Below are 23,991 nucleotides of genomic sequence, written 5' to 3'. Positions count from 1 at the left end.
AACTTAGAACAAGAATAAGGAATGGAAATTATTCAAAGAGTACTCATGGTTTCCTTTATTCCATATCTAAATCATACTTATTTTCTTTCCCAGTAATTTAGGAAACATACTACTAATAACTGAATTTTTACACTAAAATCATTGTACTGGATCCTGCAGGAAATAAGCGTATTACAGAAATACATGGCAGAGTGCACAATGTTTGTATAGCATAGTAGAAGGCACACACCTTGTAAAATAGGTAATTTTTTTCCCTGAAGGTAATGAAAAGGAACACAGAACTACATAATGCTTTGGGTTGGAAAGGACCTTTAAAGGCCATCTAGTGCAATCCCCCTGCAATAAGCAGGGACATCTTTAACCAGATCAGGTTGCTCAGAGTCACATCCAATCTGATTAAATGTTTCCAGGGATGGGGCATCTACCACTTCTCTGGGCAATCTGTGCCAGTGTTTCACCACCCCCATAGTAAAAATCTTCCTTATTCTAGCCTAAATCTACTCTCTTTTAGTTAAAACCATTACCCCTTGTTCAGTCATAACATGTCCTACTAAAATGTCTGTCCCCATCTTTCTTGTGGGCCCCCTTTAAGTACTGAAAGACTGTAATAAGGTCTCCCTTATTTAGTTCCCAGCAAGTCAGGTATTTCTGTTCCTGCACAGGAGCCTGAAAAAGGGCAGCACTCTACTGATTGTGCAGTGGGCAAAATGAGTCTTAGCACAAATGTTCTTATTCCCCCACAGGATTAACAGCTCTTCCCTGAACCAACACAGGCATTTAAAATCAAAGCAGGCATAAATCAAAATGTGTGCTTAACAAATTGTTTTTGGAGGAATTCAGAAACAAACCAGCCATCCTTTAACAGCTCTTTGAGAATAATTTTGGACAACAGCTAAAAATCTGGCAGAGCTGAGTGTGCACTTACCTACACACATTCGTCCTGTTCCATCCAGCGTCAGTCCTTCAGGACACTCGCAGTGAAATGAGCCTCTGCTGTTAACACACTGCCCGTTGGGACAAACCCCCGGGAAAACATCACACTCATTTACATCTGTTGGGGAAAACCAGGAGCTGAGTTACATGCTAACTCAAAGGAGACATCTACAGCTTTATTGAGAATTTAAGCTACATGAAAGAAAGGGAGAGGCTTTCATCCATACTGTTCTAAATAAGCATCTGGCTCAGTCTCAAGGGACTACTGCAAGATCTTCAAGTCACAGAGTACTAAAATGCCATATTGTCTTCTCTGAGACAAGACGATGGATATGACTGAGAGAAAGGAATTAAGGATTAAGTGCATTTTGAAGGAGCAGTTCCATTTTCTTGGTATCATTTTGATATTCTCCAAAAGTGAAACACAGAACTTCCCAGCAGTCACTAACTCTGAAGGCATTCATCTAAGATCAGTAAAATTATGTCCTATAAGAAACCCAACATAATAAATGCCTTTTTGCCTCATTTTGAAAGGAAAAAAAAAGAAGTGATGGCTTGAGTAAGAAGTAAAGAATTCACCTTCACAGGTAACACCCTTCACTCTGGCAAATCCTTTTGAGCAAGCTGTGTCTGGAATCAAACCAGAAGGATATATCACTGCTTTAGAATGACAGAAATATAGGAGTAAATAATTTAAAACCAAATATTCCTCATAATTCTCCAATAATTTGACTGTATAAGATGGTGAGTGCTCTAACATCAATGAAAAAAAGTGTTGACTCATATCTGTTATTTACAAAGTGAACAGCTGAAGATATTAAATCTTAGACAATTACTTTCTCATGTGCTTTCCCTAATGGAGACCAGAATGCTTAGTATCTAATCATATCAACTTCCATACTCAGATGCTCCTGAAACGTAAATTTCCTGAAACGTTGCCTGAAGATTTAAAGCTTCGGCAATGCCAGGTATGGCTAAAGGTTTTTTTTAACACTGCAGCTTAATAAAATATCTGAGCAATGACATTTTGGGATATGCATGCAGAATGAAGCATAATGTAGTAACATGAAAGCCTGCTGAAATTTAAAGAGGAAATTAAATGACGAATCTGCCCAGTTTGAGCTAATTAGCTCTCTAAATTGATATTTTTTCATTTGTTTTACCAGTCTAACCTGACCATTCTGCTTCCTCGATTTCAAAGTAATATCTTTGCTTGATGTCACATTGCACAGCTAAGAGCTCCGTTGGGTGTTGTTAGCACCATGCTTGTTAGAAAGGATACATGTGCCTACAGATACTCTTTCAATTAGAAATGGAAGGCTAAAACATCCTGACACTGGTTGTGATGTTATTCAGACCTTACTGGGAAAATGTAGGGCTATGAAGATGACCAAGGACTAGAATGTCTCTCTTATGAAGAAAGTCTGGGGAACTTGGGGCTTTTTAGCCTAGAGAAGATTGAAGGAAGGATCTTATCAATGCTTATAAATACTTAAAAGGGTGGGTGTCAGGAGGATGAGGCCAATCTTTTTTTCCGTGGTGACCTGTGACATTGGAAGAGGTAATGAAGTTCCATGTAAACATGAGGAGGAAATTCTTTACTTTGAGGGTGCTAGAGCACTGGAACAGGCTGCCCAGATTGGTGGTGGAGTCTCCATTTCTGGAGCCATTCAAAACCCACCTGGATGCCACCCCATGCAACCTGCTCTAGATGACATTCTCTGGCAGGGGTGTTGAACTAGAGGTTCATTCCAACCCCTATCATTCTGTGATTCTGTGTCAAGCAGCACAGCATTTTTTTCACAAACTAGATCACAGAGCATTCCTGCTTCCAAATTCTAGACCTAGCCACATAATCTAATAGCACTACTATTCTGCAATCAATAATTGTACATAAGCCATACATTTGAAAAGAGCTGGAAGAAGCGTTAACACATGGCAAAATAAATACCAGGTATTTAATGTTATTACAGTAGTCTTTATTCCCTATGCCATGTCTGTGGAGATGAAACACATGTAATTATTAAAAGATATTCACAAGTTATTTCCTGCTAACTTCAAAGTTATTAGAATGATCTTTGATGATGGAGATTACACATGATGCTAAATAAGACAATTTTTTTTTCCTTTTTGTATTGTGATTGTGATTTGTGATTTGCATTTGTTTTCATACAGAAAGCAATAACTATCTAGTGATACTTCTCCCAAAAGATGCAAGATAGAGAGCATACCTAATTCACATCGCTCACATGGGCTGCCCCAAGCTGCTCCTAAGGTAGCACAACATTCGGATTTCAGTGTAGCACCGTTGATGTTGACTTCACAGCGACTGTTGAGCACATTAAGCCAGCAAGTCCCCTTAAGGCTATCTGCAACAGAATAGAAAACAATGTCACAACAAAAGAGCTGCCCTGCCACCCTCATGCCACCCTCAGCCAAAGAACAAAGGGAGTACAGACACTTCTTCAAAATGAAATCTTCTCAGTTTAGAAGTGGTGGAAAGGAATGGCACTATCATTAAAAGGAAACAACAGAGCACACTGCTTGAGGCATATTACAGTACAGGTCCCACAGCTCGCAAACAGTGGATTTATTTATTTGTTTATTTAATCTAGTGACTGATCATTTTGGAATACACAAGTTACAACAAAAACAGAGATCACACCCTGGGACTCCCCCTCCCAGCTGACTGCCTGAACCATGGTTATGAAATCCTGGTGCTCTTTTCTCTCATCTGATGAGCCTTCAAGGAAGGAAAAGATAAAAATGTGGGGTATAAGGGTATGCTCTATTATTTCAGGGGTCTGGTTCTGCTGGTGCATTAGCTATACTGTTAAGTATACTCCAGTCCTTGCTCCTGAGGGTTCAGCGCCAGCACACACAACTTTTGATTTCCAGGCTGGGAACTCGGACCACTCAGGGTAAACCCATTTCCTTAAGTGCCCAGACGACCTGGGCAGCACCTCCTGACTGCTGCCCACTGATAAGAGGTGAGTCAAGTGCTGTCTCCACTGACTGAAATTCTCTGAAAATCTTTTTTAGGTAACAGATTCTTCAAGTCTTAAAATCTATGTTTTTGGTGCTTAAGGCAGTTAAAAAATTTCCATTAGATCCTAAATCAGTTACATACTCTAAATGTTGTACCTACAGCCCCTTTGCTCAGTACCTTTAAAATGTCACACTCAAACAGTATATAATTTCTTGAAGCAGACAACTACCTTTGTGATCAGATAGCAAAAGGAGTCTAAAAAGCTCTAACCTAGAGTGAGAGGTCAGCCTAAATGCACATGAATACTCAAGAGTTCAAAGCTAAGCAAGTGACCCAGGTGAATTTAATGAAAAGACTAATGAAAGTGGAATAGGATTTGGCTTTAAGATTTACGTAACTTAAATGTACACAAAGCCAAACCATCTGTTCGAAGCTGTTGGTCAGTATAACTACTACCTCATGTTTAGGAGCAAAGCCCTTAAGACAGAATTTCTTTTATCTTCTTTATTTTCAAACAATTTTTTTTCTTTTTATTTTCAAATAACTTCAACATTTCTATACAATTGTTAGAAATGTTAGAAAATTATATAGCACAGAAAGCACAATCCTTCTTTGGCTAAAGTAATAGGAAAGAAGTTGGCCCAAGAACATGACTGGAATTGGGCAACATAATTCATTAATAGTTAAGCGTAAAATGGTTGTACTACTTAGGTTAATGTTCATTACAACCATGTGGAGCAGAACACCACACTTAAACAAGATCATGAACCAAGGACAGGTATAGAAGAGTAGAAAAGACATCTTTTCCACATCTTGGTCAGCCTTTGCCTAACAGTAAAGACTTGGCTTAACACAAGACCAAAGATGAAACCTGGACAATCATTAGCTAGGTCAGCTCTTAGCTAGTCATGGGATGGGCATCTGTTCCTTGTATGTCCCAAATTCAGGGATTAATGTGGGGAGAAGGAATATATAGAATCTTCTGCTGCTTTCACTCCGCATCCAGCTTGCTGCCTGTGTGCTGACATCTCTGCTTTGTTTTACCAAAACGTAAATGCCTCCTTTATTTTATTCACCAGAAGTTTCTTGAGCTCAGTATTATTTCTGTTTAGTACCCAACTTTTTACAGGATAGAAAACTCAAACTAGTATTTCAAAAGTGATTTAAACTCTGTGAATTAGCAAGTGACTTTCCTCACACCAGCTCCATCTACATCATTCTGCCAAAGTCTGCTTGCCCTACCCTTTTCAGACCATGAAATAATTTCCTTTCCTTTGCATAATTGTTCTTGTCCAGAAGAAAACTACAATGGGCAGTCACTGTGACTTCAGCTTTGGTGAAAAAACTATTATTCAGCATCAAAGCATTCTTTCTGTTGCTTGCACCTCTTTGATTCTAACTTGAAGAACGTAAGCATACTACAGGCAGATGGCAGGCTACTTATTGTGTAGTGTATGAATTCCACAAGTGTTGACTGACACGTGTAACAAGCATACATTATTGTATTTTAAAAAGTGTATTTCAAAAACCACAAATGGTAGTATCTCTACTGGATGAGCACTTGCCAAAGCAGCAATGTAATACAAACGTATTTAAAAAGCAATTCCACTTTTTCACCCCCTCTAAAGAGTGCAGCTTCAGTATTGCAAACACTATCAATCTGTTCCAGTGTTCCATCACTCTCATAGTAAAGAAGTTGTTCCTAATATCTAAACTAAATCTTCCCTTCTCTAGTCTGAAGCCATGGCCCCTTGTCCTATCACTACAGGCTTTTGTAGACAGTCTCTCTCCATCCCTCCTCTAGGCCCCCTTCAGGCACTGGAAAGCTGTTATTAGGTTTCCCCAGAGCCTCCTCTTCTCCAGGCTGAACAACTCCAGCTCCCTCAGCCTGTCTTTGTAGCAGAGGTGCTCCTGAGCATTTTCGTGGCCCTTCTCTGGACTCACTCCATCAGGTCCATGTCCTTCCTAAATTGAGGGCTCCAGACCTGTACATAGTACTCCAGGTGAGGTCTCATCAGAGAAAAGTGGCAGAATCACCTCTCTGGAGCTGCTGGCAAGGCATCTTTTGATGCATCACAGGATGCATCTGGGCTGCAAGCTCACACTGCCTGCTCATGTCCAGCTTCTCATGAATCAGCACCCCCAAGCCCTTTTCCACAGGGCTGGTTTCTAGCACCTCATCCCCCAGTCGGTACTGATAGTGAGGACTGTTCCAGCCCAGGTGCAGAACCCTGCACTTGCTCTTGCTGAACCTCACAAGGTTCACCTGGACCCACCTCTCCAGCTTGTCCAGGACCCTCTGGATGACATCCTGCCCCTCTGGTGTATCACCACACAGCTTGGTGTCATCTGAAAACTTGCTGATGGTGCATTCCATCTCACTGTCTATGTCATTGATAAAAAAAATTAAACAACACAGGTCCCATTACAGACCCCTAAAGGACCACTTGTCACTGCTCTCCATCTGGAGCCATTGAGCACCACCCTCTGGATTTCACCATCCAGCCAATGCCTTATCCACTGAACAGTCAACCATCAAATCAGTATCTCTCCAGCTTGGTGAGTGGGATGTTGTGGGGAACTGTGTCAAAGGCCTTGCAGAAGTCCAGATAGATCATATCCATAGGTCATTCCTTATCTACTGACAGAGTCACTTTGTCACAGAAAGCCACAAGGTTAGTCAGGCAGGACCTGCCCCTAGTAAAGCCATGATGGATGTCTTGAATCACTTCCCTCCCTGTCCTCCATGTGCCTCGGCATGGCATCTAGGGGGATCTGTCCCATGATCTTCCCAGGCATGGAGGTGAGGCATTTTCTTGGAGAAAAAAAAGGTCCAGTAATAAATAGCTTGCAAAAATAATGGCAAAAATACCTTGCAGACCCCTGCTGCTACCAGCTCAGATAAAATCTGTTTGTTGCTCTGCTTTTTTTTGGTGCAACAGAATCCTCAAAGGTTGCTAATGCTATTTCTTTATATCTCTTTCTCTGAATATATACTGCACATATTCATATATGCTCCAGGGGTGGGGATCCTGATAAACTCAGATCTGTCCTACACACCTTTACCAGCTTCCAACAGAGGATGTAAAGCATGAGATTATGCCATTGTGCAAAACCCATTAAAATTTCCTTATAGCTAGGAGTCACAGTTTATGAAGAATGGCTTGAATCCTAGAAACCATGCACTTTCCTATTTGAGTAGATGTTCCTTCATTTTTATTTTCTTTCTTGTCTCAGATGTAGAAATAGCCAAAGAACTGAGTGGGCACTTCTGCCTTACAATTTCTCACCTACCAGGCTAATCACCTATAGCTTTACTCATATCCTTATTCTCCCAAAAGACAAGATAGTAACTATTAATAATTAAGACAACCCCACTATCTCCCACCAATTGACACCTGCATTTCACCACTTTCACCATAGTCTGGACATCCTCAAGAACTATGTTTCTCTGGTTGTCCCTGATGCCATGGAAGAAATTAAATCGGTATTTGTTTTTACCTACAGAACCAGACATATTGCCCACTATCATGGGCAAATTACCCAAATATTTTCTTTCTTAATTGATCAATTAATCAATTGATTAATATTTTTCAAGTTAGTAAGAAAAAAGTAAAATAACAGGAGGAAATACCCACCAATACATATCAGTGCTGTAGAGTCCAACTTGCTGCCAGGTGAACATTCACAACTGAAAGATCCAAAATTGTTTCTGCAGGCACCATTGACACATGGGCTTCTTTCACATTCATTTACATCTACAATCCAGAAACAAAAGACACTGTTAGAACTATGATGTGCTTCTGGAAAATATTATACAGTATAAATGCTACTGTAGGCCATGATTTGCCAAGACTGCCTAGAATACTTGCCCCCCACTACCTTTCAGTATGGCATTCAAAAGGTAAAGGAACAGGCAGGTAGCATGTATGTGCACATACATGGGAGTTTTAAAGAAATGGTTCTTTTCTACAAAGACAGTACTATTTCCAACAACTTGGATTATAAAGTTTCCCAGTATCAGGAATAACTGTCCTGTGAGAAAATAAATCTCTTTTTTTCCATCAAAAGCAATGCATTCCACAACATGCAACGCACAAATGAAGGCCTTACTGTTTTTGTCATTATGGCTCTGTGAGACTTTGGAATAATTAAGAAAACCCTCTCAGAAACAAAATACTGCAATGCTGGCTGCAATTCTCTAGTTCTGGAAAGCATTCAAGAAATAGGAGTCAAACCTGGAATACTGTAAATGGTACTTCTCTCTAACCCCTAACTCCTTCTATTTATTACTTCTGTGAGTTTTTAAAAGCCTGTTCATATCTAAGAATAGGACCACTGCAGGCAGTATTATTTGCTGTTGGTTTTTTTTAAGTGAAATCAGTTCTAATATTAAAAGTATACAGCAAATTTGTTCAAAGAACAACTGCAGATGCATATCTACCATTTCTTTCTGAACTGAAACAATTTTGTTTTTTGATTTGGGCCCTGAATCAAGCCAACCATTCTAATACAACCAGAAAGTCACTTTGGTGAGCCAGAAATAAAACTCTTTAATACTTGCCTATGTTTGCTAGTAGTGCTTGAGGAATAATGCATATCCATAAATTAAAACAGCCTGATTTAAATTAATTATAAACTAATACATGATCTAGTTAAGCACTGGTAACATTAATATCACAAAGAGATCATTTTCAACGCAAACTAAAATATCCTCCTAATTTTTTAGAAGTCATGAATAAAGGTGTACCATTTGCATTTCATGTTATGATACATTTCACTAGAGATTTATTCTTTTATGATCTTAAGGGGTCATAGGAAGGAATAGGTGTTTAAAATATCAAATTATGTATACATTATTTTTAATAAAAGAATGATAAAAGATTGGAAAAGGCCAGAAATCAGTAAATTTAGTAATCTGGGATCTCTCTCCCCATGCCAGAAGCAAACACATAATTTAAAAACCAATTTTCACTTTCCCTTTACTTAATGGAATTGTATACAAAGTGCAAATAGGACTTGCCCTTGAACACCAGCAAGGTTTTGAATAGTGACAGTATTTGTCAACTCTACTCTTAAACTTGTGGATCACCCAGCTTACAGTTTAATTATACACAGAGATAGAAAATCTAGGAGGCCTGATTGAGTCAAGACAGTGTGTTACACAAACATACCCCCACAGCTTCAACAGCTGTACTGAACTATGCACATCAGAAACAGCCAAGCTGTTAAGACCCATTCTGCTGCGGGTTAGTGGTCCCATATGGCATTAGGCAGAGTTCCATATTTCTGGACAAGTTCATTGAAGATAAATTCATCAAGGTCTGTATAAACTAAAGATCCTGCTTCTGGTGTTAGAAGTCTCTGAAACACCACTGCTGGGGATTCAGAGTATTTTTGGAAAGTAATGATGTACACCTGTGGTGGGTCAGAGTGATCTCTGTGGATGACGGAAAGGCTGTGGATGTTTTTTACCTGGGCTTTATTAAAGTATTTGACGCTGTTTCCCACAGCATCTTCCTGGAAAGCTGGGTGCTCGTGGCTTGGAAGGGTGGACACTTTGTTGGGTTAAAACCTGTCTGGATGGCACAGCCTGAAGAGCAGTGGTGAAGAGAGCTGTATTGGGTTGGCTGAGCTGGAGTTAATTCTCCTTAAAGCATCCTTCTAGTGCTGTGTTTTGCAGTGCTGTAGTTGGTAACATACCAGTGTTTTGGTTACTGCTGAACAAGAACCCAGGATGTGTTTTTCCAACACTTCCCCACCCCAAGAATATGTTGAGGAATGGGCAAGATCTTGGAAGGGGACATAGACAATCCAGCTGACCCAGACTGGCCAAAGGGGTATTCTATGCCTTATGATGTCAGCTCAGATATAAGAACGAAGTGAAAGAAGGGAGTGTGGGGATATTCATCTGTGGTGTCTGTCCTCAAGAGTCACCGCTACGCACAGGGAGCCCTGCTTCCTGAGATTGATCACTGTCTGATAATGGGAAGTAGAGAATAATATCTCTCTTCACCTTTGCTTTCTGGGCACAGACTTTGGTTGTGATGATGATGATGATTAAATTGCTTCTATGTTATTAGTGGCTTTTGTTACATTTTCTCCTCTCTCCTGTCCATCTGAGAAAGGGAATAATAGAGCAGATTTGGTGGGCATTTGGCCTCTGGCCAGGACCAAACCATCACAAGAGTTAAATCCAGTCAGCAGCCCTGGGGTTGCACAGTATTGGAGGCAATTCTCTTTTAATATATACATCAGTGATCTAGACAAGGGGACTGAGGGCATCCTCAGTAAGTTTGAAGGTGACACAAAGCTGGGAGGGAGTGTTGATCTGCTTGCAGGTAGGAAGGTTCTAGAGAGACACCTAGACAGGCTGGATCAATGTCAGGTCTTGCACTTTGGGTCACACAATCCCATGCAATGCTACCGGCTCACAGCAGAGTGACTGGAAAGCTGCCCAGAAGAAAAAGACCTGAGGATGTTAATTGACAGCTGGCTGAATATGAGCCAGCAGCGTGCTTGGGTGTCCAAGAAGGCCAATGGCATCCTTCCTTGTATCTGAAATTGTGTGACAAGCAGGAATAGAGAAGTGATTGTGCCCTTGTTCTCAGTACTGGTGAGGTCATGCCTTCAGTACTGTGTTCAGTTTTGAGGCCCTCACTACAAGAAAGACATTGGAGTCCTGGCATGCATCCAGAGAAGGGCATTGAAGCTGGTGAAGGGTCTTGGAGAACAGGTCTTGTAGAACAGGTCTTGTGAGGAGCATTAAAAGGAACTGAAGTTCTTTAACCTGGAAAAAAGGAGGCTGAGGGGAGACCTTCTTGCTCTCTACAACTACCTGAAAGGAGGTTCTAGTGAGGTGAATGTTGGTCTTTTCTCCCTTGTAACGAGTGACAGGATGAGAGGAAATGGCCTGAAGTTACATGAGGGAAGGTTTAGATTGGATATTAGAAAAAACTTTTTTACCAGAAGAGTAATGAAACGCTGGAATAGGCTCCCCAGGAAGATGGTTAAATCACCATTCTTGGAGGTCTTCAAAACATGCAGAGATGTGGTACTAGAGAACATGGTTTAGCCCCAAACTTGGAATTAGAAAATGGTTGGATTCAAAGTTTTTTCCAACTGAAATGATTCTATGATGACTCTATGACGAGTCTCTGCATTTTGATGAAGGTCTGTTTCTCTGTCTGGTCAACTACAAGTGCTCTTTCCCATGAGGGATCAGGCATAATCTGTATAACAAAAATCAGATGGGCCAAAAAATCTAAAGTTCAACACCTTATGAAGAGTGAAGCAACTCCCTTGGATTTCTTGGGCCATGTTTTTCATTCTCTGCCTAAAGAGAGTGAAAAGAGAGAAATAGACTCAAACAACATATAGGGCAAGCAAAAATGGTGAAGAATAGAAAGCTGACACATCTCTGTCAGAGATACCACTTTTTAGACTGGGAGAACTTCCTTTCCAATTCAAGCCAAACTTTGATGATCTACTCTAAATTTCCTCACTCAAGTTTGCATCAAACATGTTCCTTGGCAAAACAGCTGACTTGATCTGCTAGGTTGCTACCAGCAAGTGACATTCCCCTTTCACCCTTCTTCCTCCTTTTTCTCCTTGTCTCAGTTTCTACCACTCTCAAGTGCCAGTGCCAGTGCCAGCCCCTCACTGATCCTACAATCACTTTTCATATTCTGGAAGGAGAATGGCAAAAGTTGTTCACCAAGGCCAGAGGTAAGGGAAGATGTCTCATGGAAACAGACTCCTCCTCATTTCATCCCCTTTCTCTCTATGGATTAAAAAGAGCAAGAATAGCTTTCACTGGTGAGTAGGTTATGTGCATCTGGAGGCATTCATTTCTGTTTCTAGAATGATCTTTTGACTATGCTGCAGGCCTCTAACCCACAAAATCCCATTTTTTTTTTTACTTTCTATATTGGACATGCTTCAGCACAATGTTAGGGGAAAAAAAGAAGTAGAAAAACCAAACCAAACCAAATACAAACCCAATGCTTTTGGATATTACCATGTTTATAAGGCTGCATGGATACTCCCCAAAACCATCCAGGGGAAAAAAAATTAAAGGATGTACACACTTCAGCAGTGCTCTGCTGAATCAGGTGAAAAAATATATGCACAATGAAAACACACTCCAAAAATAATTTCCATACATCATCTTAAAATAATATTAAATGGTTATTTTAACAAGACTGAGTCACTACATATGAAAATATTTATCAGGGTTTTTTGGCTTTTTTTTTTTCCTTAGGTAAAGTGAATGTACATTGTAAACGTCTGAGAAACAAAAATCAAAATAGTTGACTGAAAATTCCTGGAAATGGACTTCAAAGCACATCTGGTTTGTGTTTAACTAGTTATGTCACTGGAAACACAATCTAAACCACAGAGCTGTTGTAAAAATCTCAGTTTTCACAGGCTCTGGAGCCTCAAACAACTTCCCTAGTCCCCACAACAAATCGGTGAAAAATTTCATTTGAAGTATTAATGATGTTTATTCACAGTAAGTCATGAAAGTTATCATAATTAAAAATATACTCGTGAGTAATAAGCATCAAAGAATTTTCAGAGCACAACACAAAGCTTATGGCTTATGAACTTGTAACTCCAAATAAAATTACATATCTCTGAAAATAGAATTTAGACAGAAAGAGATGATTGAATTTATTCCTCTACTGTCAACCTGCTCAACATTAGAAAAAAAATGCAATACATATGTTTTATATGCAACTATCTGTGAAAGCTCTCCTGGTAATTTTTTACCCAATCAGCTGAATTTAAATGTTTTCCTAACCATGAGATTCAAGATGAAAATGACAGATCCTTAATGTAGATAACAATATTGACAGAAACTGAAAATGTCTTCAGATTCTGTTGTCGTGTAGTCTTTTAGGGTGATGACGCCAAGCTGTGTACAGAAAGGAAATACTCTTACAAATCTGAAGTTTTAGTTAACAGTCAGTTGCTTGTTGTTATTTTTTCATTACTGAGAAAACAAAAAAATTTTTTTTTCTGATTCTCGGAAGCACTATACTGATTCTTCAGTCATGTTTTTAGAATTTACTTATAAACTGCTAATTTGAGTAATGCACCTAATTTCCTTAGACAAAATTTTAAATGGTGACATTTCTTACAAAATGGCACTAAGGTTCCATTAAGAGAGGGCACACCTGCCACTTGGATTTCTGCCAATGTCTTCCCTTCTTATACTTTATTGTAAATTCCAATTTCTCTTCATTGCAACTTTTTTTTTTTTATCCTATGGTTTTGCAGTGAATATTGGGTAGCCATGTTACCTAAAGAAGTCACCCTGTCCTCAATGAACTATTACATTCATTTCCACTCCCAAATAACTCTCCCTCATACTCTTCCCCACCTATGCTTCCCTCACAGAAAAAATAAGGAACTTCTAGATTAGGTGATCCCCATGATCCCCATCATGATCCCCAAACTTCTAGCACAAGAGAAAACACACTGCAATGATGATAAGGATGTCCAGAAGACAGAAAGGATCATTTTTTTCTTACGACTGTGGTGGCTCAATGCAGCCATGAAAACATTTGTTGTTGTTCTTGTCAAAATCTTATTTTGACCCTTGACAGTTATTATAACCATTAAGAAAATAAATGTATGTTTTAAATTTGAAAATCTAGATACATTTTATTTCAATAATTTTGGCTAGGTTAGCATTATGCTCTGAAGCATCATGCCTTTTCCACTTGGCAATGAACATCTCCCTTTACCTTACTACTCCACTTTTCCTGTCTAGAAAACTCTTTAAGAAACATGTACATTAAGGTCAGGTGGCAAACTATTTCACAACTAGAAATCTTTCAGTGCATGGAAACTAAACAGACGCTGAAAACTAAGTTTTGAAACAACTTAGAGAGCGCAGTATAAATCCATGGAGGTATGATATAAGACAAAACTGACTCTGAACAGATGCTACTGATTTGTACCATACTGAAAGAGAAGGAATGTTAACTTTTAAAAGTGACCACAGGTACTAAAATATAAAGGACCAGAGTTTCTTTTGAATAGAAGGGGTGAAGGTGTGAATGATTTGATACTGACAGAATTTAACCCGTTTCATGAGATGTTTTGAAAGTAAACATATGCTCACTTTCCAAACAGTTGAAGACATTCAAAACACTATTGCCCCCCCACGTTGATGGCTTCCACCAGTCTGCTAGAAAGTGGCAAAGACCACGAGTGCTCATCACCTCCCTCAGTACAAGGTTAGCCTGTTCAGCATATGCTGCTAAGAAAATGGTCTTATTTAATCATATAGATCTTACACAGCAAGAATGATCTACAGAGTGATTTAATTTTTTCTATATATTTGTCTAGCTATACTGCAGTAACTTCTGTCTGATCAGTAATAACAAGCAGCTGAGGACAATTAACGTGATCCAGTGACAAGGACATCAGTCAGTTTACATAACAGATATTTCACAACAAAGGATTATTGACAACAAATATTGAGATATACAGATCATGGAATTAAATTTAAAAAACAGTAAAATTTGAATGCTAATTAAAAGATTATATGCAAGCTAATGCTTCTGTTTTGACTTCTTTTGTACAGAATTGCTTTACATTTCTAATAACTGAAACTTAAGATGTTTCTGCTATGCAGTATTTTCATTGCTCTAATACCTGTGTTCATTATCAATATAAGAAAGTAATGTGAAAATTAAAGGACAATTTTAACATCACCAGCCAGTAATATCTAGATCCTGGAATTCAAACATTACATAAAGCCTCACAAATACCAGAATTTGATCTAGAATTAACTGCCACCACAGACTGAAGGGAGACAAGAAAAAGAGACTCTGTGATGAAAACAGATGCATTTCCTTCAGTGATAGTCTAGATGTACCTGCCAGATGGTCAAAGGTAAGCATACTCCCCTTTACTGCAGCTTCAAAATGTTTTATCTAAGGAAAGGAAGTATTTCCATATGAAAATGAACAGATTAATTTGAAAGAAATTCAATGACAAGACTTACTACACCAAAAATACTGCAGAGAAATTACAAGAGAAATGCAAATTGTTTATGCAGCATCTTAGTACGGTCTTTTTCTCTTGTATGCATCACCACTGTGGATCTTTTGTTATTGTTTAGCTTTAATGTTATATAGTAAGCTACAAAAGTAATGTAACTTGCAGATTTTTCACCTTCACACATGTCAGTCTCAGTGCTGAACAAAAAACCCTTAGGACAAGTGCAGCTGAAACTTCCAGGGGTGTTTCGGCAGATCCCGTTATCACACAGCAGCCCACTCATCGAGCATTCATCAATGTCTGCAACACAGATGTTAGATACACCAATGAGCACAAATGCCATGGAATACCTTTACCTCACATGTAGCCCCTGTTGGTCTCAACAGTAACAACTGGGTTGACAGATATGCAGTCTTCTACACCAGCAACTGAGCAAGGAAAAAGGCAAAATCTTCATTTCAGAAGTCCAATTAATTATCAGATTCTAATTATCAAAATTTTCCTGGAGTAGCAGGCTCTAAAAATAGTTCATGGTTAATCTTAAAGTAATAACTATCTCTTCCCAGAATAACCTTGGGATCTTTGTCAATCTATATTATGACAACTTCATCAAGGTCTGCCTGCTTAGTTGCTTTGAAACAAGCATTTTATTTTTATGTTTTTACATCACAAATAATTATGTGTTAAATTATTCCTCTAATCCTGGTTTACAGGGCAAAACTGATTTTGCTATCCATGAAGTGAATGTGTGTTAAAATCTAAATTGTACGGTCCCTGTACAGCAGACATTTCAAGAGGACAGATATGTATGTGTCCTCCACAGGTATATTGTATTAAAAAGCCCATATGATTAAGATCAGGATATCAAGGCCACAATGAATAGGAAAACCCACTAAATTAATTTCACTTGCTGAATTCCTTATATGCCAACTGCAAACAATGTTAATAATTAAAAGCAATCAATCTTTCTCATTGCCCTATTGTTTACTTTTTAAAGATGAAAAAAATTATGATTTTAAGGTACATTCCTTTAATGACCATCACATGTCACAAATATTGAAGCTTACAGGCAGGATAAGCCAGGGTAAACCTGACACTTCAGGGTGTCTCCTGTGTTTTGACCACTTGATTTCCTAAACTCAACACTGCAAATGAAATCTTAAACCAACTAGATTTTTTGTAGAGAGTTTAAGATAAAAAATAAAGAAATAATTAAAATCCAGAGGCTTTTGGTTTCTCAACTACATTAGATTTTGCAGGATAAGCTTATAAATTCCTTTAAGATTCAGACAATAGAAAGTTTAAATTTCCCCAGACAATGAATCTGAGATTTAAGCTTGGCATCTGTAAAGAAGCTGTTCTAATCTAACCTGTCCTTAATCTAGCCTCAGCTGATTTTAACTAAGTAAATGAGGAGGGGTTTGGAATTTGATGTTTTTGAGAGCAGTAGACTTTAATTTTGATTGTGTTGTCATACAATCATTTAACCCAAAACAGCAGTGTCATGAACATATTTCCTTAGAATCTCACCGAATAACTTCCAATTTGGACTGTATCTGTTGAGATTTCCACTGTAAGAATACAGAAAAATATAGCTCATGCTCTACAACTACCATCCATATTCTGTCTGATGATAATTTTTATTTCCTGGCAGCTCATAATCTGCACCATCAATTAAAACATTTTAACTTTTGACATATAGAATTAAATTATTCTGTGCAAAAAATCTCTTATCTAAGAATAAATACATCCTCACAGTCAGTATGTTGTATTTTTATTTAAATAATGAGACAGACATATACCTATACTTGCATTTGCATAACCCCAAGTGTACAGATAAATAAAAAGCCTTTGCTATAAAATCCATTCAGAAAATGAGTATTATTTATTGTTTTAATTATATTATTAGTATTTAAAGAAAACATTGATACTGTTCTGCAGCATTGCCTTTCCTAGCAAAAGATCATAATTAGAGCTTTTAACAAGTAATTAGCTGTATATTTCCTTGAGTCAAACAGATGAAAAGAAACACTCTTTTTGCTTTGTGTTTGCTTTGCATCACTACGTTGAAATGTTTGGTATAAAAATTATGCCACAATTATATAGTTCAGGTTTTCCTAGAAAAAAGGGTGTGCTTTTCTTGAACACAAATACCAGCAACAGTTTAGTAAACCTTTTAAGTGCAGGGAGCAGCAGCTCTTGCAAATAAACATATCAGATGGCAGAATGATACTTAACATTTTCTAACAGTTTTAGTTAAATTTCTATGAGCTTATAATACAAACTTCAGTTTCTTGCTTAAAATTCTAGGATTTTCACAGGGCTATAAGCAATATTATTATACAATGTACCTGAGGTATAATACACTTATTTTTTTGGTGTAAGAATTAACACATGCATGACCATGAATAATAAAATTAATTAGACTATGAAACACATAACACAGGCATCCTTTGTTGGGTACTCCTAAACATTTGCAGACTATATATCTAGATACTGCAACAATAGTTTGGAATAAATCTAAATGTAATGATAAATGACAACTAGAAGTTTTGGAAGTGAATCTTTCCCATTACTAGTGCCCTGAAGTTCTGGAGTATAAAAGAACAGCTGTTACACTTCAGTTCACACATGACTTGTGAAATCCTAAGAGCATGTCATTGCTTCCTTCATGAGCTGAAGCTTTCATAAATAAGAGGACTAAGCCCATATCAACCCATTCTGCTGTTGTGTAACTCAGGGACATAATGAATTAATTCATACTGCCAAGACTGTGCACAGAGGCCACCAGTTCTCATTCATTATGGATATCATAGCCATCTGTGACATTTTATAATGCAAAATGGCAGCCTTCAGCTCTTGAACAAAGTATCACCCAGCTTTCAAAAGGATACATTTTAGCTGGTCTTCACATTTAAAAAATAACACAAATTGATCTATTCAATTCAATTTAGCACAAATATAGTGATGAATTCTTCAACAAAAATAAAATTCAAACAACTTACCAACACAATTCCTTCCAGAAGGATCAGGCTCATAGCCACTGTTACAGTTACAACGATAGCTGCCATGTAAGTTTTCACAGATTCCATTAGAGCAAATATCAGGATCCAACACACACTCATTAATATCTGTATTAACACAATACAGAACATAACCAGATACTGAGAGATCTAAAAACCTGATCTTGTGATGTACGAGGCCAACACCTGACTCTTTGGATGTTTGGGTCATCATTCAGAGCAAGGGTATAGCAAGGGTGCACCAGGAGGCTGAAAGAAGTGTTTTTTCCCTTCTGTTTGACACTAGTGAGGCCCAGCCTGAAATACTATGTCTTTTTGGGCCATTTCATGAAGTTCACATGTGTTCATTCACTAGTCTGTCAAGGTCCCTCTGGATGGTATCACTTACCTCTAGCAAATCAGCTGCACCATTCAGCTTGGTGTCATATGAAAAACTGCTAGGAGTGCATATCTACGTCAGTGATAATGAAATTAAATGGTATTGGTCCCAGTAAGCACCCCTGGGTGCCACCACTTGTTATTTGCTTTCTCTTGTGCATTGAGTCATTAAGTCTTTGAATATGACCATCCAACCAATTCCTTATCCAACTATAGGTCCACCCATCAAACCTGTCTATCTCAAATTTTGTGGACAGAGAACAAAGTTATGGGAGACCATATCAAAGGCCTTACAGAACTCAAGGTAAATGATATCAATAGCTCTTCCATTGTCTGCTCTATTGTAGAAGGCCACCAGATCAGTCAGACACAATTTGTGCTTGATGAAGCCATGTTGGTTATCTCAGAACACTTTTCCCTTCCATGTTTTGACATAACTTCCAGGAAGATCTGTTCCATATTCTTATCATAGGCTGAGGTAACTAGTTCTCAGGGTCCTCATTCTCACCCTTTTAAAAAGGACTGTGATATGCCTTTTTCTGCACTCACTGGGGATCTTGCCTGACTGCCATTTTTCAAATATGATGGACAGTGACTTAGCAACTACATCTTCCAATTTTCTCAGGACTCTGGGATGCATCATGTCAGGCTTATGTATATTCAGATCTTAAACCTGAACTTCTATAGTGGGAGGGACTTTGTTCTCTCAGTTCCTTCCTTGATGTACAGAATCTTGAGATATATGGGAAGAGTGACCAGTGACCAGTGAAAACTCAGACAAAAACCATCACTGAGTGCCTTAGCCTTCTCCATGTCAGCTGTCACTAGTTCTCCTGTCTCATTTACCATGTTTGTGTATATCCGCATACATTTTCTTACAATATTCCTTTTCTGACCGATGTACCTGAAGAAGCTTGTTGTATTCTTCCTTGCCAAACTCAGTTTTGCCTGAGCCCTAGCTTTCCATGCCTACACATCGGGGTAGCATCTGTTTATGTCCCTGGTTCATATGCCTATGCATTCCCTTCTTATACTTTAGCTTGACCAGGAGGTCCTTACTCAGCTGTGCAGGTCTTTTGCCTTCCTTGTTTAATTTCTTACATGAGGGAAATAAGAGCTATTGTAATCTAAGGAAATATGTCATTAGAGAGCTGCCAGCTCTGTTCTGCTCCCTTGTCCCTGAGGGCAGTTTCCCGGGAGTTCCCATTCACTGATTCTTTACACAACACATTCAGGGTACTGGCTCTATTTGTCACCTGGCTCATATCCCTCAAGATCATGAGTTCCATCAGGACATGATGGCCCAGGGTGCCATCAGTCTTCACCTCACTTACTAGTCCATCTGTGTTGGTATGAAACAGGTTCAGTATAATACTCATACTACGGTAAAGCTGTCTGTCACCTGGACTACAAAATTACCAGTGTGCTCCCACTCTCCTGGACTGCTTACAACTCACTGCACTGTTTTTTTCCAGCAGATGCCTGGGTGATTAAGAAAAAACATGCATGATCTGGACTTGTTTAGCCAGTAAGATGAGAGGGAAGATGAGAGGGATAATATCAGTTCTCCAATCTTAATAGATAATTAGAAGACAAGAGCTAGACTCTTCTCTGAAGTACACAATGACAGAGAAAGAGACAACAGTTAAAGGTTACAGCAGGGGAAATTTTACTGCAGACCAGGAAAAAGGTTCTTACTCAGGGAATCGTTAATCACTACGATAAGCTGCCCAGAAAAGATGTGAGAAATCTGTCCTTGGAGATTTTCCAAACTCCACTGGGACTTCAGAAACCTAATTCAACTTCAAAGTTACCCCTGTTCTGAGCAGAGGTTAGGCTGGATGACATCCAGACATTTTTTTCAACCTAAATGAACAGGAAACTATATATATGTAAAAACAACTTGATGCAAAATATCTACCCTGTACACTCATTGCCTGTGGTTTAAGGATATGGGTAAGAAGTTACACATTATGAGGTGACATAGATAATTGTCCTAACACAGAGCATGGGTCAATACCACAGCATATTCAGTCTTACAGAAATTACAGCAATTGTTGGAAGCATCCTAATTTTTTCTGATTGACTGAATAGGATGATGAATAAGACATATTCTCTGTATTTACAGTCCCATATAGAATTTTTGCAATTTTTCCAAAATATTCATATGAACTACAAGAATGGGTATATGGTAGTTTCAATATTTTTGCCTCTGAGAAAAGAGGGTTTTTCAGTATTAAGTTAGCAAATATTAAGGTGGTTCCAGTTGAACCTGAAGTTCAACAAGAGCAAGTGCAGGGTTCTGCACCTGGGCTGGAATAATCCTCACTATCAATACAGACTGGGGCATGAGGTGATAGAAAGCAGCCCTGTGGAGAAGGACTTGGGGGTGCTGATGGAGGAGAAGCTGGACATGAGCAGGCAGTGTGAGCTTGCAGCCCAGAAGGCCAAACACATCCTGTGATGCATCAAAAGATGCATTACCAGCAGATCCAGAGAGGTGATTCTGCCACTTCACTCTGCTCTGATGAGACTTCACCTGCAGTACTGTGTCCAGGTTTGGAGCCCTCAGTACAGGAAAGACATGCACCTGACGGAGTGAGTCCAGAGGAGGGCCATAAAAATGATCACCTCTACTGCAAAGACAGGTTCATGGAGCTGGGCTTGTTCAGCCTGGAGAAGAGAAGGCTCTAGGGAGACCCAGCAGTGACTTTTCAGTACCTGAAGTGGGCCTGCAAGAAGGATGGAGAGAGACTGTTTACAAAGGCTTGTAGTGATAGGACAAGGGGCAATGGCCTCAAACAAGAGAAGAGTAGATTTAGATTGCATCTTGGATAGTGGAACACTGGAACAGATTGTCCAGGTTGGTAGTTGAGGCCCCTTCCCTGGAGATATTCAAGGTCAGGCTCAACAGGGCTCTGGGCAACCTGATCTAGTTGAGGATGCCCCTGCTTACTGCAGAGGGGGTTGGGCCAGATGACCTTTAGAGGTCACTTTCAACCCAGACCATTCTATGATCCTATGACTACTTTTTCTCATACAGTAAGCCTATTACTTTAAATAGTTCCCTTTGCAAACCCTGGAAATAACTGTAGGGGTGCTGGCCTAGTTCTGACTTCATAAAAACCTTGTTTTATACTTGTGCTGCTCAATTTTTAATAAAGGACATTTCCTCTTTGATCGTAGTGCAGTTTAGATCATGATTTAGATCCACCCAGATATGCATTTGAAAAAATCATGCTATCCTTTGGATTAAACTCAAATCTATGAAATATCTGAAAAATTCATAACAAGATATGAATTAGTGTGAAATGTCAGCTTTATATATATTTTTTGAGAAAAAAGTTTTCTGTAGTTTACTAAACTTGTTTGTACCCTGGGACAGGGTAAGAAGGAAGAACCAGGGAACTACAGGCCAGTCAGTCTCACCTCTGTGCCCAGGAAGATCATGGAGTAGATTCTCCTGGAGGCACTACTGAGACAGAAGAATAATGAAGAGGTGATTGGGTACAGTCAGCATGGCTTCACCAAGGGCAAATCCTGCCTGACAAACCTGGTGGCCTTCTATGACAAGGTCACAACATTAATAGATGAGGGGAGAGCAACTGATGTCATTTACCTGGACCTGAGCAAAGACTTCAACACTGTCCCACACCACATCCTGGTCTCCAAACTGGTGACACATGGGTTTGATGGGTGGACCACCAGATGGATAAAGAACTGGCTTGATGGCCACACCCAAAGAGTGGCTGTCAATGGGTCTATGTCCCAGTGGAGGCCAGTGACAAGTGGAGTCCCTCAGGGATCAGTCCTGGGACCAGTCCTGTTCAACATCTTTGTTGGTGCCATGGACAGTGGCATTGAGTGCACCCTCAGCAAGTTTGCTGATGACACCAAGCTGTGTGGTGCAGCAGATACGCTGGAGTGAAGGGATGGCATCCAGAGGGACCTTGACAGGCTGGAGAGGTGGGCACAAGCCAATCTCATGAGGTGTAACAAGACGAAGTGCAGGGTCCTGCATCTGGGTCGAGGCAATCCTAAGCACAAATACAGGCTGGACACAGTGAATGGCTGGAGAGCAGCCCTGAGGAGAGGGACTTGGGGGTGCTGGTGGATGAGAAACTCAACAGGAGCTGTCAATGTGCACTTGCAGCCCAGAAAGCCAACCAGATCCTAGGCTGCATCAGGAGAAGTGTGGCCAGCAGGTCAAGGGAGGTGATTCTCCCCCTCTGCTCTGCTCTGCTCTGCTGAGACCCCATCTGGAGTACTGTGTTCAGTTCTGGAGCCACTATTACAAGAGGGATATGGACATGCTGGAACGTGTCCAGAGAAGGGCCACCAGGATGATCAGAGGGCTGGAGCACCTCTCCTATGAGGACAGACTGGAAGACTTGGGGCTGTTCAGTCTGGAGAAGAGAAGGCTCTGAGGTGACCTTATTGTGGCCTTCCAGTATCTGAAGGGGGCCTACAAGAAAGCTGGGGAGGGACTTCTTAGGCTTTCAGGCAGTGATAGGACTAGGGGGAATGGAATAAAGCTGGAAGTGGGGAGATTCAGACTGGATGTGTGGAAGAAGTTCTTCACCATGAGAGTGGTGAGAGCCCGGAATGGGTTGTCCACGGAGGTGGTTGAGGACACATTCCTGGAGGTTTTTAAGGCCAGACTGGATGAGGCTCAAGGCAGCCTGATCTAGTGTGAGGTATCCCTGCCCATGGCAGGGGGTTTGGAACTAGAAGATCCTTGTGGTCCCTTCCAACCCTGACTGACTCTATGATTCTAAGTCACACTGGGCTAGTAAGAACCTCATGAAGTTCAACAGGGACAAATGTAGGGTCTTGCACCTGGGAATACATAACCCAGGAGTGCAGCTCAGACTATAATCTGCCTGGCTGGAGAGCAGACTTGTGGAAAGGGACCTGGGGGTCTTGGTGGATAACAAGCTCAACACGAGTGAACAGCGTGCTGCAGTGGCAAAGAAGGCCAACAGAATGCTAGGCTGCATCAATAAGGGCATTACCAGCAGAGATAAAGAAGTCATTGTGCCACTCAGAGCTTCCAGGTCACACCTGGAGAACTGTGTGCAGTTCTGGTTCCCCTCGTACAAAAAAGATGTCAACAGCCTGGAAAATGTCCAGAGAAGAGCCATGAGAATGATCAGAGGACTGGAAGCACTGCCATATGAAGAAAGGCTGAGAGAACTGGGTTTGTTCAGCCTTGAGAAAAGAAGGTTAATGGAAGACCTTATTACCTGGTTGCTTCTCCCAGGCAACCAGCAGCAAAACAAGAGGACACAGTCTCAAGTTGTGCCAGGGGAGGTATAGGCTGGAAATTAGGAGGAAGTTCTTCACAGAGAGGGTGATTGCCCATTGGAAAGGGCTGCCCAGGGAGGTGGTGGAGTCACCACCAGTTCAAGAGGAGACGGGATGAGGCACTTAGTGTCATGGTCTAGTTGATTGCTTAGGGCTGGGTGATCGGTTGGACTGGATGATCTTGGAGGTCTCTTCCAGCCTGGTGGATTCTATGAGTCTATGAGATTCTATGATACCACATACCAGTACATAAAGTGTGGCTACCAGGACAACGGAGACTCCCTTTTATAAGGAGTCACATGGAAAAGACAAGCGGCAATGGGTACAAGTTACTCCTCAGGA

At 40.0% G+C, this 23,991-nt stretch overlaps 1 protein-coding gene across 2 annotated transcripts in view; it reads right to left on the bottom strand.

Moving 5' to 3' along the window:
• FBN2 (fibrillin 2) overlaps positions 1 to 23,991 on the bottom strand; it is a 202,389-nt gene that overhangs the window by 58,099 nt on the left and 120,299 nt on the right. For both annotated transcript variants that reach the window (XM_054397847.1, XM_054397848.1), the window contains exons 18-23: positions 17,947 to 18,072; positions 15,116 to 15,241; positions 7,561 to 7,680; positions 3,165 to 3,302; positions 1,513 to 1,563; positions 926 to 1,051 (exon numbers count right to left, since the gene is read on the bottom strand). In XM_054397847.1, coding sequence (XP_054253822.1) covers positions 926 to 1,051; positions 1,513 to 1,563; positions 3,165 to 3,302; positions 7,561 to 7,680; positions 15,116 to 15,241; positions 17,947 to 18,072 — 687 coding nt within the window. The remainder of the gene's footprint in view (positions 1 to 925; positions 1,052 to 1,512; positions 1,564 to 3,164; positions 3,303 to 7,560; positions 7,681 to 15,115; positions 15,242 to 17,946; positions 18,073 to 23,991) is intronic.

The sequence above is a fragment of the Indicator indicator genome, chromosome Z, assembly GCF_027791375.1.
Source record: "Indicator indicator isolate 239-I01 chromosome Z, UM_Iind_1.1, whole genome shotgun sequence".
NCBI lineage: Eukaryota > Metazoa > Chordata > Aves > Piciformes > Indicatoridae > Indicator > Indicator indicator.
Note: the sequence above shows the minus strand (reverse complement) of the source record. Positions and strands in the feature narration are given on the sequence as shown.